The sequence below is a fragment of the Branchiostoma lanceolatum genome, chromosome 10 (genome assembly GCF_035083965.1).
Source record: "Branchiostoma lanceolatum isolate klBraLanc5 chromosome 10, klBraLanc5.hap2, whole genome shotgun sequence".
NCBI classification, from domain to species: Eukaryota; Metazoa; Chordata; class Leptocardii; order Amphioxiformes; family Branchiostomatidae; genus Branchiostoma; species Branchiostoma lanceolatum.
Genome location: NC_089731.1, coordinates 6,674,152 through 6,689,410, shown reverse-complemented (window position 1 = coordinate 6,689,410; position 15,259 = coordinate 6,674,152). Strand labels below are relative to the sequence as shown.

At 42.2% G+C, this 15,259-nt stretch overlaps 1 protein-coding gene across 1 annotated transcript in view; it reads right to left on the bottom strand.

The window, feature by feature from the left end:
• Window positions 1–1,191: 1,191 nt before the first annotated feature.
• Window positions 1,192–15,259, bottom strand: part of LOC136442907 (solute carrier family 7 member 14-like) — a 35,545-nt gene continuing 21,477 nt past the window's right edge. Inside the window, exons 4-14 of the mRNA XM_066439927.1 lie at window positions 10,184–10,414; window positions 8,615–8,823; window positions 8,213–8,398; window positions 7,702–7,871; window positions 6,822–6,921; window positions 6,156–6,368; window positions 5,630–5,713; window positions 5,211–5,332; window positions 4,621–4,807; window positions 4,168–4,333; window positions 1,192–3,745 (exon numbers count right to left, since the gene is read on the bottom strand). Coding sequence (XP_066296024.1) covers window positions 3,510–3,745; window positions 4,168–4,333; window positions 4,621–4,807; window positions 5,211–5,332; window positions 5,630–5,713; window positions 6,156–6,368; window positions 6,822–6,921; window positions 7,702–7,871; window positions 8,213–8,398; window positions 8,615–8,823; window positions 10,184–10,414 — 1,904 coding nt within the window. The 3' untranslated portion in view covers window positions 1,192–3,509. The remainder of the gene's footprint in view (window positions 3,746–4,167; window positions 4,334–4,620; window positions 4,808–5,210; window positions 5,333–5,629; window positions 5,714–6,155; window positions 6,369–6,821; window positions 6,922–7,701; window positions 7,872–8,212; window positions 8,399–8,614; window positions 8,824–10,183; window positions 10,415–15,259) is intronic.

Genomic DNA, 15,259 nt, shown 5'->3' with positions numbered 1-15,259 from the left:
AGAGGGAAGTAAGTTAAGACGATTTCATCAATAAGTCTACACTTGCACATTTTACGTGTGGTAGTCCTGATACAATACATATAGTACATGTACCAGGAAAATTTCAGTGGTTGATTCTAAACGGTAGAAATGGCAGGAATGCAATCCCCACACTGTCAGTTTACCCTTTCCTTGGTGCTGAATGACATTCCAATTGCAGTAGGTTGATTGTTTAAAGTAGTCTAGCAGAAATCAGTGCTTGATACTACATGTAAATGGTAGAAATGATGAAGCAATCCCAATATTTAGTCGATTTCAGCATGTCCTTGGTGCTGAATGACGTTCCCATTGCAGTAAGTTAATTAGGTGGTACTTATGGTAGTCTTGATTCATACCTGCAGGAAAGTTCAGTGATTGCTTGTCCATGATAGAAATGACTGGGTGCAATCTCTACATACGTTTACCCTGTCCTTGGTGCTGAATGACGTTCCCATTGCAGTAAGTTTATTTTGTGTCACTTATGGTAGTCTTGTTACATACTAGCAGAATTCAGTGGCTGATTCTAAATGATAGAAGTGACTGGAAGCAATCCCATTATTTAGTCAGTTTTACCCTGTCCTTGGTGCTGAATGATATTCCTATTGCAGTAAGTTAATTATGTGATGCTTATGGTATTCTTGATACATACCAGGAAAACTCAGTGGTTGCTTGTCAATGATAGAAATAACTGGATTCAATCTCTACATACAGTCAGTTTTACCCTGTCCTTGGTGCTGAATGACGCTCCAATTGCAGTAAGTATATTTTGTGTCACTTATGTCATTTTCAATGATAGAAGCAACTGGATGCAGTCTCTACATAGTCAGTTTTACCCTGTCCTTTAATTGGTGATGAATGACATTCCCATTGCAGTAAGTAAATTTTGTGTCACTCATTGTACTCTTGATTGTCAATGATAGGATTGACTGCAATCCTGATATTTATTCTGTTTACCCTGTCCTTGGTGCTGAATGACATTTGCATTACAGTAAATAGAGGGGTTGAAGTTTGACTGGGAAATATGCCTTTCCCCCAAATAATAATCATCATTTCAAGCATTTTTAAAGGGGGAAGGGGGTACTGTCACTTTACAATAACAAGATATCTTTAAATTTTTGCAGTAGTACAGTACAGTTTAAAGACAAAAATCAGTAAGTTGAGTATTCAATAGAATTCCACACATTTGCCATACATTTAATATATCTCCATCCCAAAAAATGTACTGTCACATCTGATTCACATCACACAATGGTTCGTTTCAGCCTTACTTGTTACATCTGTACATTGTGTTCACATATACAGTGTTTATTCCCACACATTGAAACACTTGTGACTGTAGTCTATATCTTGCTACATCTAAGCACCATAAAATCGTCTACGTGCCAAACTACAGCACTGTATCTATACTTGGTCTCTATCTGCTACAGATCTTTTTCTGCTTTGGGTAAGACTTAGTACCTCATTCAAACACTATTTCATAAAGATTTTTCCTCATAAATTCTTCTATTATAATTTCTGATATTCTTTGTACACACCTCCACTTGTCTTAATTCACATTGCACTCTCTTTTTGAAGTATGTAGAAGATGCACTATTGTCTAGATTAACAGCTAGTTCTTTATAAGAGATCTTCTTGATCAAGGTAACTACACTCTTCTATAGTTATCTATAACAAGAACAACACACACACTTGTCACAATACTGAGAAAAAAGTTTGATATACACAATCATGTACATTTACAACCACATTGTAACAATACCCAACAACCAATGTAACGTTCGTATGGCTAGTCATATAGACCAACACTTCTTGACAAATTCCTTTTTTGGAACTGCCTTTCTACCACAATTTTGGAACGATATCCACAACAATATAAATCACACTATGCCAATCGCCAATACTTGCAATGATGTAGATGGGCGTGTTGTGCGCATGAAATGTATCTTCTTTTCGAACTAAAGATTTGTTACTGAAATTCTTTTGTTGGGTGAACTGGACTACTTTTGTAAGCAAATGCTGAATATTTATTTCCCTATTCCTCCCCATGCAAAAAATGACTCTTCCAAAATCACCCCCATGACAAAATGGACCATTCCACACTACTCCTCTCCTATCAACTCCAGGTTGGATTGAGTGAAAACAACACACACAATTGCAGCTTGACATACGACATGACATTTGGTTTATATCACATTGTGTGATGGGGAAGTGTAGAGACAATGGCGATAATGCAAAATTCTTCATGACTGACATAACAAAGTGACACCTCATGACAAATGAACTGAATAATCATGTCCAAAAAGGCTCAAATGCAAAATATAACATGTACAATGAAGACAGAATTGCCCACCTGACAATTCATCTGTATGGACCCATATGTGCACAGTTGAATGCCTCAATCAAGTTTTAAGTACAGGCAAACATTAAGTCTTCAACTGTAACTGCAGAGCAAAGAATGTTGCTGTACCAATACACAGATGGCAGTGTATAGCATAACAACTAGCACATGTAAGTGTACTGATAGATGTAATGTTGTCCTTGCTACAACATACATGTAGCTAACTGTTTGCAAAGTACTTATTTTCACAAACCCGGTATCTGCTGTGTTTGTGAAAGATATAGGTGGAAGATTTTAATGATATGAAGATATGTTATGAAAGTGGATGCTGAGGAGGTGCCGTCCTTCACTGACTTGTTAACCTCTACAATGTTTTAAAACATCTACTTTTTCTACTATACATTGCACAAGTGCATCTTTACATCAAGACATTTGCAGTATTTTGTGCACTTTGAAAATAACCCTCTATTCTCTGTTGTTCTTCACCTACTAGATATCTATGATCTATCATAGAATCTTCAAGAATAACTGTTAGTATTATGATATAAGGAGGCAAATCACAACAACAGTTTAAGAGAGGAAACAATGACAATGATACAATATTCTTAAGCTTTAGCAAATGATGCTACACATATGTCCTTCTTTGTCACGTGTGGAAAGCCTTGGATCATATTTTATTGGGTCCTAATTTCATTTCAATATGCTAGACACAGTAGTTCTTGAGTCATTATACACCTAAGGTCATTTGTAAGTGGTCATCAGTTCAAAGTGTGCAAGAGTGAGCCAAGCTCTTCCAATATCTCTCTACACAGCCAACTGTTGTTTCTGCATATCGCTCCTTGTGTAAGTGTACATGTACAACAGAATTCCTGGCACTAGGCCACACATCTAAAACTCCCTGATTCCTGGGTGTAACTATATGTATAGAAGGTGAGGATAAGACTATCTACCAGTAGGTGCTTCAGGAATTGTGTTCGCACTGAGACACGTCGTTTTCTCAGAGCACGGTCTTCACCTTATTTTCACACAACATATCTGCCAAACTTACGTCTGAGAACCAAAAATAAATATAAAAGAAGGATCGGCGTCTGATGCGTCGCCAAAAAAGTTGTGCGGCCTTATGTTTACAGACGCCCACTTGCGGCTGGACAGATTATTGCATGACGGCGTCTTCGTCAAGAATGGGTGCCTGGTCTGCGGTGAATTCTTCCTTGCTCTGAGGGTTGTGTGCGGGGAGGACCTTGGGCTGGACGGCGGGTTTCTCGATCTGGCTGGTGTCTATGACGACGGAGTCGTGCGTCTTGCCGTCTCCAGACGGACGTCCGATGTCAGAGACACGAGACTCGATGTTTGAGTTCCAGATTCCGTATCCGAAGTAGATGAACAACCCTGCAAGACAATGCCAGACGTTGAGAAGCATATCAATAACGATAAAAGGCAAACACACGCCCTGACGTGCCGGCCTAGCCTGAGATGCTGCCCCCCTCTCACTGGACACGCGACGCGTTGGCGACCTCGCTGCGACCGAGCGATTTAACACCGCGCAAAATGAATTTCATCGATAAAAAACGAATCTTTTTACGCTTTGTGTGATTTGTTGTCTTTTTAGTCATACTTGTACTTTTGCATGGTATTCCCATTGTAAAGTCAAGGCTAACTCAAATTCAATCTAGGACGCAGCGAGGTCGCCAACGCGTCGCGGGTCCAGTGAGAGCCATACCCTGTCATTGGAGGGAAACTAACCAGCCAATCACGTCGCCGACTACGATCAAGAGGCAACGTGATTGGCTTGTTGGAGATTCTGTACTGACCTATCGTGAACCAGACGGCGAACCGGATCCAGGTGATGGGCGACAGCTTGAGCATCAGGTAGATGTTGCAGAGCATAGCGGTGATGGGCAGAAGCGGGACGCACGGCGCCATGAACTTCAGTTTCCTGCGGTTGGGAGGCTGGCGGAGGATCAGGTACACAAACACCTGTAGAGGGACACACATGGTGATGGATTGGTTACTTGAGATTATATTTGCAACAACACAGGGCTGTTTATGAACATTCTTGACAGTTCAGCCATTGTTGACGATGTTTGTGTACAAGACCATGCAATCTTTATGGATGATGTGTGGTTTGATTTGGACCAGTTTCTTGCAGAAACTTGCACAAGTGAGGGAAGTTTCGACGCGTAGGCCTCATTTCCTGCGTATCATATTACCTGGATGTCTAACCTTTATCGACGTAAGCCCTATGTAGTGTCGACGAGACTTACCAGGTTGAAGCAAGCCATGAGAATAGCCAGGATGACGGCCCAGCCCTCCCGGTTGTAGATGTGCTTCTCCTGTGTGATGATGAAGGCACACCACACGAACATCCCGATGAACTCCAACACCACACAGATGGACACAATACGCGCGGACTGCTCGGTGGGGACTGCGGAATCCAGGGGCATACCCAACCTGTAACAGGTAAGAGGCATTGTTCTGACACATTGCTCGTTTGTAAGATAAGGAAAGAAATTAATATTGAATAGTGTCATTGAAAAACATGACGATATACTTGCAGGAAGAATGATCATACTTAATATGTAAGTGTCAGGTTTACCACAGAATTTACAGCATATTTGATAAGATTCTATATAGTATTCATATTTCTTTATCTCTTGTTGTATCTGCCTTTATCTCGTATGTTTCACATTTCCATAAACTAGAATATTTTATATTCCTTGTATATTTGCTGGATTTCAAACAGCCTGGGTTTATGCTCTCTCTTTCAAAATCTACTCTTTTATGGCGGATAGAGACATCATCCTGCTACAAACTTGATGCCACACAGCACCCGTAGAATCGTTTTTCCACCGACCTGATCTTGATATTTTCCACCACGGGTCCCAGCTTCTGTTTGATCTTGTTGATGTATGGTGTGAACCAGCTCTCCTGTTCCTTCTCGTCCATAGCACCCTTCTCCATGGTTCCGTAGCTCACCTGTCGATTAGAAGAAACCATATTTTACCCTAACACTTTAAAACAATAAAATGGACATATATATGTTAAAGATTCATTTCAATTGTCAAGAAGCGCTCGTCCATTGAACCATTTGTGCGAGAACATCAAGTGAACAATTAGAACACAAGAACCCAACATAGAGGGTAGCCCTGAATATCTTGGTGATTACCGATAACTCTTCGTCCTGAATGACAATAGACAAGCATCTTACATCAATGTCAGGCTTTATTATTAGCTTTTGCAGGTATCAAAGTTAAGAAATGAAAGCCACCCGACCTGTCCCTGCATCAATCCCTTGCCGCCGCCTGGAATAAGTGCAGAGTCGTCATCGTCGTACATCGTGTCCTGGTCTTGCCTCTCCTGAGAACAAAAAGTTTTTAAGACGACTTCGTATGCTTGGTCTTTCTTAGGCTTATCTACGAGAACCTGTATTTTCCCCTATGGCCGTTTGAGTATAAAACGCACCTCAGAAATCTTGTTGGCAAACCTAACGTTATATGAATTAGTTTAACGTTCTTCGCTATCAACGTTTGGTACGGATACTAACGTAATACACAGACATCTTATTCTTAAAACGAAGCAGGCTTCAAGTTTAGAGCCCATCCTTCCTGATAGTTTCAGCTACCATCATTGTCCAAAGCAAAGGAATTGTGTAAGATTACTGTAACGTTACAAGTTATGAACGTCGTAGCCTGATTAAATCGCGCTTATAACGGCCTGGCCAACCTCCGCCGCCCCCTGCACTCTGTGGGGAGGGGCCATTACAGCCTTGCGTTACACAGACTATGAACGTCGTACTCACCTTTTCTGTCTGCACAGAATCCTCCGTGACTTTTCCCTCGGACGCCGTGTTGTCCACCGGCTGTTTTTCCCGCTGCATCATCGGGATGGGGTCGTCAAAGATCTCGTTGCCGGGTTCGACCAGAACGTCAGGCTGGAAGCGCAGGATGAGGACACAGACAGACACTAGGGTGTAGGCCAGCAGCGTGCCGATGGACATCATCTCAATTAGGTCCTGGAAGGAAATGGAGGCGGTGTTATGTCTAGGATACCTAATCTGAATCTTAGGAGCTGTAGTTAGAGTTTGCATGTTGATAACTTGGGATTGGTATATGTTGTGATTAAAACTGCTATGTTTGCTTTGTTTTCGTCAATTTTCTGGTATTTCAGTTTTCAACTAAAGGCAGAGGCAAACAAGCCAAAGACGCTTTATCCGCGGTTTGAATATTTTTCAGACAAGCTATCCGGCGACCGACTTCCGTGCAAGGGCCCATGTTTGTAGGCTGATCGCATTGCCCCTGTTATGCCCACTCATCTTTCCATTTCTTAAAAGGTGCAGATGTAGTTGAAGATTTCAACTTAATTAAGGGTTGGCCGTACATTGTGGACATGATCGAAGAGGCAAAACATTTTTTGCTTAAATGGTTTGCCCACAGGATCTAACCATCAGCTACAGTACGTCACAGACCTGTAGGCTGACGAGTAGCGCCAAGGTTGCTGCCAGGAAACCGGAGATGACAGTCGCCAGGACGGGCGTCTTCGTCCGTTCATGGACGCGGGCCAGGAACCTGCAGATGAGACGAAGTTATAGATGTTTTTAACAAAGACTCGTCTTTGCAGTATACATTTTTTACTCATTGGTGTCGCCTTGTTAGGCAAGCACACAAGTCACGCCTGGCAGGATGTATGGTAGTGATGACATCACAGCAAGATCTACCAGCACTAAACAAACATGCCGACACCCATTGGCAAACAGAATAAAAACCTTCCTTTTCTGTGTGTGTATGTTGCCGTTTTGAACATGAGACCCATGGTCAGCTGCAGTTTCTAATTACCAAGAAAGATGAACACGCATGCCAAATATTACCCTATTATGCCGAAATGAGCCCATGGCCTATACAAAATACATTGGAGAGGCTCTGCTAAACCGGGCTGAGCTTTTCACCTTGGGGCGTGGCTAACTGTAGCCAATTGGAGAATACTTTCTGTAAAGCCAATGCTTTGATTGACTGACGGCTGGTTAAAGGCCACCCCCACAAAAGTGGAAAACTCAGCCCACTTGAGCCTCCGCAAGGTATATCGTCTAGGTTATGCTTAGGTCACATTTCCAAAGTGGGGCCCGGTCGGGTAGCTTGCGGGAACGGAACATATGATATAAAAGACAACAAAAGACACAAAAAATATTAAAAACTGCTACTAACTATTAATTGTCTATAAACTATCGTTTTCGCAAACAGCTCGGCCGGGCACCGGCTTGAAAATGTGACCCTAGCATTACAGGCGATATTCTGCGTGGGAAAATGAATTTCAACCAATTCAGAGTCTAAAGAAGCTTTTTTGTCGTGTACCTGAAGAGCAGTCCGTCGTTGGCCATGGCGTAGATGACTCTGGGCATGGGGAAGAGCGACCCCAACAGGGACACGGTCAGTCCTGAGATCGCCCCCAGCGCCACGATGTACTTGGCGGGTTCGTAGTGATGGTGCACGAACATGCCGATCAGTGGAGACTCCGTATCGATCTGTGAAAGGGAGTCATTAGTTTGGATAAGCGTTATTTCAATTTAGAATTTCTTCCGATCGATGTAGCGAAATGACTTGCAATATTGAAATCGACCTGTTGCGAACTGGCAATGTAGCAAACACTGCTTACTGGTGTAACAATGCTGGTTATAATCAGTGCAATGTAATACAAAAATCATGAACTAGGGCTGAAGCGACCAAGTCATTTTTCATTCCTATTCTTATTACACTGGCGATGAAAGACTTGAACATGATAGTGTTTATCTTTTTCTTTAAAAAAAAAGGATTGGAGCCATTTGTTTGTTTCGTAAACAACAACAACAGTTCGGATAACACTGACCTTGTCGTACGGATCTATCAAGGTCAACATGGCGGACACGGAGACATAAGCGGTGAGACAGATGAACAGAGACCCGACGATGGCCAGCGGGATGGAGCGGGCAGCGTTCTTCGCTTCCTCACCGGTGGTCGCGATGATGTCGAAACCTATAAAGGCGTAGAAGCAAGTGGCCGCTCCGTGAAACACCTGGGGGAAGAAAGGAATATTTTCTGATTTGAAGTTAAACCAATAGAGAGGTAAGTAATTTCTAACGAACGGAAAACGATACTAGAGATGACGGTCTATCTTGAGGTGCAGCCACATTTGTCGATTGTTTTGTCGTAGCATTTGAGGCTATGATAAGGTTGATAAACTAGAAGATAGATAAATAAACAAACAAACAAACAAACAAACACAACGTACCCCTGACGTGCCGTACGGAAAGAAGCCGTCCTTGGTCCAGTGCTTGCCGTTGACGAAGAACAGGCCGGCCACCATGATGAAGACCCAGACGGCGAAGTTGATGACGTTGAGGATGTTGTTGAAGCCGATGCTGTTCTTGACGCCCAGAGCCAGGATGATGGTGATCAAGATCCCGATGAAGAAGGCCAGGATGTCTGGGTATGCCTTACCTGGTGAAAGGCAATTCAAAGCGTTCTAGAAATTACAGATGCATATGGAACTTTGAAAGACATTGTGTCAAAATACAAATTTTGTATCATGGAGCCCACCAACTTGGAAACAAAGTTTCAGTAGATGAACAACATTGAACAAGAACGAAAAAAAACTTCTTTCAATGCAGCTACGATTCTGGAGATTGCGGTAATGATATTTTCTGCATCGATAATATATTGATTCAATTTATACAACTGGACAAGTTGCACAACCTGTCCAGTTGTATTACATATAATGAAGATATTATCTTTCATTCCTGGATGCCTAACGTTCACAAACGTATCTAATGAGGTAGCTTTGCAATCAGGCAAAAATCACCACAGCATTCACCCGCTCGTAGATTCACTCTCTTTACACTCATGTTGCTGCAGAAAACACCCAAGCGAGTATTCGATTGAAAGGGGCCAAGAGCTCTGTCTTGTGATCTGCTTAATCAAGAAAAGTTGCAAATCACTTAAATCAGACGGTTTCAGAACCAGGATTTGCCGATAGAAGCCGGCAGGCTGGTCGATCCTTAGGCACCACATAATTGAGGCGACAGGTCATAGAGGCGAGCATTTTTGTCAAAGTCATAGATGCGATAGTACTCTCAAGGTCATTGCGGACAGTTCTTTGAAGGTCACACAGATCATCAGATGGTTGCATTCTGCCATGGCAACAATCAATTAACATGGATCGATCCCATTCGGAGGAGATTTGACTATTTCCTTATCAATTATCCCAACCGTGCAAGCGGGAAACTTTGCTTATTGTTTCTATGTTTTTCATTAACGGTTCTGAAGTACTATCGGTGGTAATGGTCCGTCAGGTTACTTCTAACCGAAGGCTGGGAACGATCCATGTTCCTCTGTGGCCATGGCAACTTGTTATTTGCGCCATCTAGCGGTGACTTACGGACAATGCAAGGTTCCACGAAGTCGTTAAGGCTGACGTTCCATGTACAATTTCCTTGCTCTATTGAAATATGAATTTCCTCATACGTCAAAAATAAATAACATGTCACATAAAATAACTATACATACATAAAACAAAGAAATCAAATCATAAGCAGAGCGGAAATGAAATGAAATACAACACGTTTCCGTCAAAACAAAACAAAACATAAACTCCATAACAGTAATAGAATCAAAACGGAATTTCGCCTATTTCCACCACAAAGGTTATGACAACTAGACACCTAATGTCATCAAATATTTATGGTATATAAATTTGGTGTCAATATGTCCGCTAAGGAATGCTCGATCTGGAATCTATTGCGTCACTCGTATCCAATTACTTGGTATCTACTGTTTTCATTCTTCACGACCTTGAACTGACCTATAGCAAATCCAATATGGCTGATCATGAACTTGCTGATGGCGTGGCCGGACAGCGTGTCGAACATGGAGCTGAGTGCGCTTGCGCCCGCAGCAGTGCCAATCAGATACTCCAGGATGAGGTTCCAGCCAATCACGAACGCCACGAACTCTCCCACCGTGACGTAGCTGTAGGTGTAGGCGGAGCCTGTCGTCTTGGGAACCCGTACTCCAAACTCAGCGTAGCAAACGCCTAGGGAAAAACGACAAAAGAAAACTTTCATTAAGTTTGTCATTTAAATTCCATCTTAAGGTAGGAGAGAACTTTTCATAGACAGTTGACTTACAGTGCTAATTGTACTCTACCGCAGGGCCCATCTTGATTTGAAGTTTGTTTCTCCAAGCGCGTTGTATGATGGGATCGTTTTGAACAAAATGACTGACCAAAAGGGCAAGCTGTAAAGCTCACCTTTTAAATACAAAGTTTGCTACACGTAAACGACGTGCTTCGTATTTCTTCTAAGTGAAGACTTCTCTAATATCATACTGGTAGTGGCAATATATACAATAGGCTCAACATTTCTTAAACATTGCAGTAGAGGTGGCTCGTCTTAAATGGAAGTGTTCTATTGATAGCCGTGACGTCATTTGACCACTGGGTTATGCACAGAAAATCGATAGTGTGCGAGTGAGGTCGATATGTAACAGAAGCATCACTAGTTCATTACGTGTTATCCAAATCCATGGTAGTGCTAGACCAAATGGGGGGACGGGGAATTTTACTTTTAGGGACAAGAGAATAAGGGAGTGGAGGAACCGTGATAGTGTTCAGTTTTCAATCATTTGGAGCAGTAGCTGGTAAATTTTACAAATACCGCATCTGTGTTTTTTATTTTCCCTTTTCCGTAATATCTAAAATAATCGCTTCTGGTCACTAAACCCGAGCATTTATAACAGTTTATAAGAACGAAGCACAGTTGAATGTTGTTGAGAGCCTTTTAAGGACAAATTAGATTACCAAGACCTAGCTACGTCTATGATAAACAGAAAAACGTAAAGGATTCGCTGATGCAAGAGGTGTCCACCGGTAATGAGACTGTCAGGCGTCCTGTACAGCGTATTTGTCACGACCCACTCGATAGAAATCCATGGTCATTAGTTTCCAATTAATCATAAGTAAGGGTCGGAAATGTGACAAAACATGTCAGGCCGCCCACTCCCACGTACACTGAGTGGTATGGAGAATGCTGATAGTGTGTACGAGTGCGCATGCCCTAAATTTGTTTCTCATGAAGATTGATTTGGATACTATATGTTCTGTTTTATTCTACTTTAGTACTGTAACGTGGCCATTTCCAAATTTCGAACATGTCCCGTATAAATCTGATTATCAAGTTCGAAAATGTGGCATCGTTACAGAGAGGTTTATTTCGTACATACAATCTTCACATTCGTATATTGTGGTAGCTGCGCTGTGATATTTCGATACTTACAACAATACAACATGTATATAGTTGAATTAACGAAAAACGAATTGAAACATGGTTTCTGGCGTGTGCACCAAACGCTGGACGAAAATTTGGTATTTCTATATGGTTATTGATAGGAATATTCCGAGATCCGTACCACATCTACATCTTCTATGTATCTTTCTCCATTACTCTGCGTTATGTGGATCGTACAATGCCCCATAACGTAAAACGCCAGTTTTGTACTTTGGTCTAGTATCACAGTGCAAGATTTGCAAGGAACCGACTGTGTTCAGCTATCTCGCAGTAGGGTGTATACTGTAGCAACTTTTTGAAAATATCCTCAGTGAAACACTGTGTGGTTAACGTTGTCATTCCCAAAGGATACTAAGCTAAAATAGAAATGAATAGTCAGCTGAGCATCCTCTACTGGTATAACCAGGAGCTGTGTGACTAGTACTGAAAATCGAACCGTCCCCTGTGTCATCTACCAACACAACCATGATAATCCCTATATGTATCTCGATGCGACAGCGCTGGTACTCCACGCACGGTACCACGTTAACTACGTATACATGACGTCAAGGCGCCCATCCGCGCAAACACCGGTTGTTTGAAAACATGTTCGGGGAAATTTTCGTCATACAAACAGGATCAACTGTGGACGAACCTTGCCCAAGTCATTTTTTTACAATCGATATCAAGGGTAGATCTATGACGCAAACCCCTTTTAAAGGAAACTCGATAACAAAATTATTTACACACCACCAGCGCATAATCACCTGGCGACGTTTCGGGGACCGCCTGGCCAAGACTACAAAATCATAAAAGAAAAGAAGTTTCAATCTTTTGTCTATCATAATTGTTTCGTTCCGATATTTGAACACTTCGTAGATACGCCCATTGTTGTCGAGATCCAGTGATTTCGTTTAGACTTACTGAACAGAAGTGATTATAGACTTTCCCACATGTCCGTACTTTCGTTAGGAAATACTTTCGTACATTGAGACCCTCCCATCGCGCCCGTCTGTAGTACAGTGATAAGGCTTCCCCCGCGCAAGCTGTCCTAACGACTTAAGGGATGACGGCGTTCCCCAGATATCCCGCGTAATAACATCGAACGCAATCAGACCCGGGTAAATGTCACAACGCAGAGTAGCCCTCATTGATCAGGAAACATTAGGATAGGTCGTAACCTTTCCCTGAGCACCCCGCCCACGCCGTGACTTTAAGACTGTTCACGCAGGAGGCCGTCTTTAATCAGAATGAACCTTGTGGGTGTGAGGTCGCCAAAATATGGCTTTAGCATAATTCACAAAGGAATCCATGGAAAATGAGTCAAACCAAGCCGTTCTATGCGCCTCAAGTGCATTTATTTTGCTACCGACATGGGGCAGATTAGGCCATAACAACTAGATGGGAACGCAGCACCTAGGGCTGTTGAGAGGAGGGTACCAACCAAAAAGTTTGCGGAATTATTGATAAGACTCAAGACTGTAACGCGTAGAGGTCTTACTACTCCGTGAGTGCCGGGTATTGAGATAAAAACACTTTATATATTAGTCAAACATATCGAACATCAAAATGAAGGTATTTCAGATACGTTTCTCCGGCTCTCTTCAGGATGACAGACCACTTCGTCGGACACGTGACCTCACTATCACGTGACACCAATGGTGGGTCAGTGGTGCCTGGAAGTCTGTACACTAGGATGGGCCAGTCATCCTGAAGAAGTCCGTAGTAATCTTGACTAATGATTGAGTCTACATCATGTTGTGCCAGATGGAAAGAATGAACAGGTATCTTATCATCTGCTTGATCTTTTTTCATATGTGGACTCGGTCTTCTTTAACATGATATTTCGCCCATGACCGACGCGTCTGTAAGCTCTAAATGACATTTTCCGCAGCAATACGCTGACTCTCAGAGATCGGAGGATGTTCGCAAGTCCCTGAGCCCCGTGCAATGTGAAGGGGTAAATTTTCAGGTGAAAAATACTATAGTACGCTCGAGTCCCTGATCCCTATTCGGCGATCTCCTGGCGACCAACAACTAGGGCCACCAACAACCGTCGACTGCATGAAAGAAGTAGCAGGAATAGCTTCCTGTCGGTAGTTAAAAAGAATATGGCGCCATTAAAGCTTTAGATTCTGTTTAATTGGCGTGTAGCCGTATCCTAGTGTTACATAAGAAATCTGATCGATTGATCTGGCTGACTTAATTGATCTTTTGAATTATTGATATAGCTTGTTTTATATGATTTACTTGGGAAGCCACTGTGCTTATGTAATGATGCAGACGGGATCATGGATCTACATTGAGCACAACCAGTGAAGGATGAAGGTTAAGCACCAGTGTGAGTTTTAGGGCCATGGACCCAGCTGGGCAGCGGCGGAGGCTAATCAGTAGTGCAAAAAAAGACTAACGGGACATTGGGAAGGTAATGGCTACATTAGGGAAGTGATGGATCCCATCATGCCTAAGCTTATTTGCGGCGTTGGATACACGGATAAATTTTCATCAGGACACATGGGCAAAAGATATTGCAAGTACCTTTTACGATTGATACTTTGATAATAGAGGTACTCAGGTAAAATATGACCCTTTGATAATAGAGGTACTCAGGTAAAATATGACCCTTTGGGTAAACTGTTTCGGTTCACACAACCGGCCGGAAACGGCTAGTCAAGAAAAATGAAGAGTATAACATATGAGCTTGCATAAACCCATTTGTAATGTTTCACTGGAATGTCGATTAACGACACAGGCACTGCATACGGCTGCAGCTGTAGCAACAAATATATTATTATAATGATGCTTTTTTATTACAGTTGTTATTCATTTTATCATCATCGTTGCTATCATCATTATTCACTATCATTTTCATTATTACTGGAAAGAAATCAGACTAGCAGCACCCTGAATTTCAAAGATGGAATGCCCCAGTATCCCATGACGCTTTGCAGTTGGCAGGCCTGCAGTAATGGCGGTTAGATGGATGTCCCGTCATGCCGGGCGGCCCCACAGCGACAAACCCTGATTTGATTGTGTGGGGCTGATGTGGCGACATTACCTATGATGAAGACGTGAGAATAGCCATAATCGGCGACCGATCGATGCGCAAGCCGTATAGAATTTCAACTCCCTGTAGTCGATAGTAAATATTTCCAATTTGCGCCGTGGTTGCCAAAATCTAACGGTGATCTATCAGAGAGCAGGTTACGAGCACAGTGGGGAAAATGGCGACCTTTGTTTCATCCGTATAAACTTACCCGGGGGGCAATGTCATAAATATTCCTGTTCACGGTTCACTAGTGTCTGTGGGATGGGTAGTTCAACATGGGATAGACCTACAATTGATTTTATTACCTTTGCCAAAAAGGTAATGTTTCTAGTTGTTTTATGCATGAAATATGGCACACACAAAATTAAGCATTGATATAATTTTGTCAGCCAAATTTGGCATAATTTTCTAGTTTTAGTTTAAGTGGGAAGTTATATTGTAGCTGGTTAGGACTGCAAGTTGTTTAAATGTTATTTATCATCAATAAATCAATTTGGCGTATTAACGAGGAATGTTTGAACTGAGTCATGTGTAACCGTTAAATATCACACATTGTATCATATCA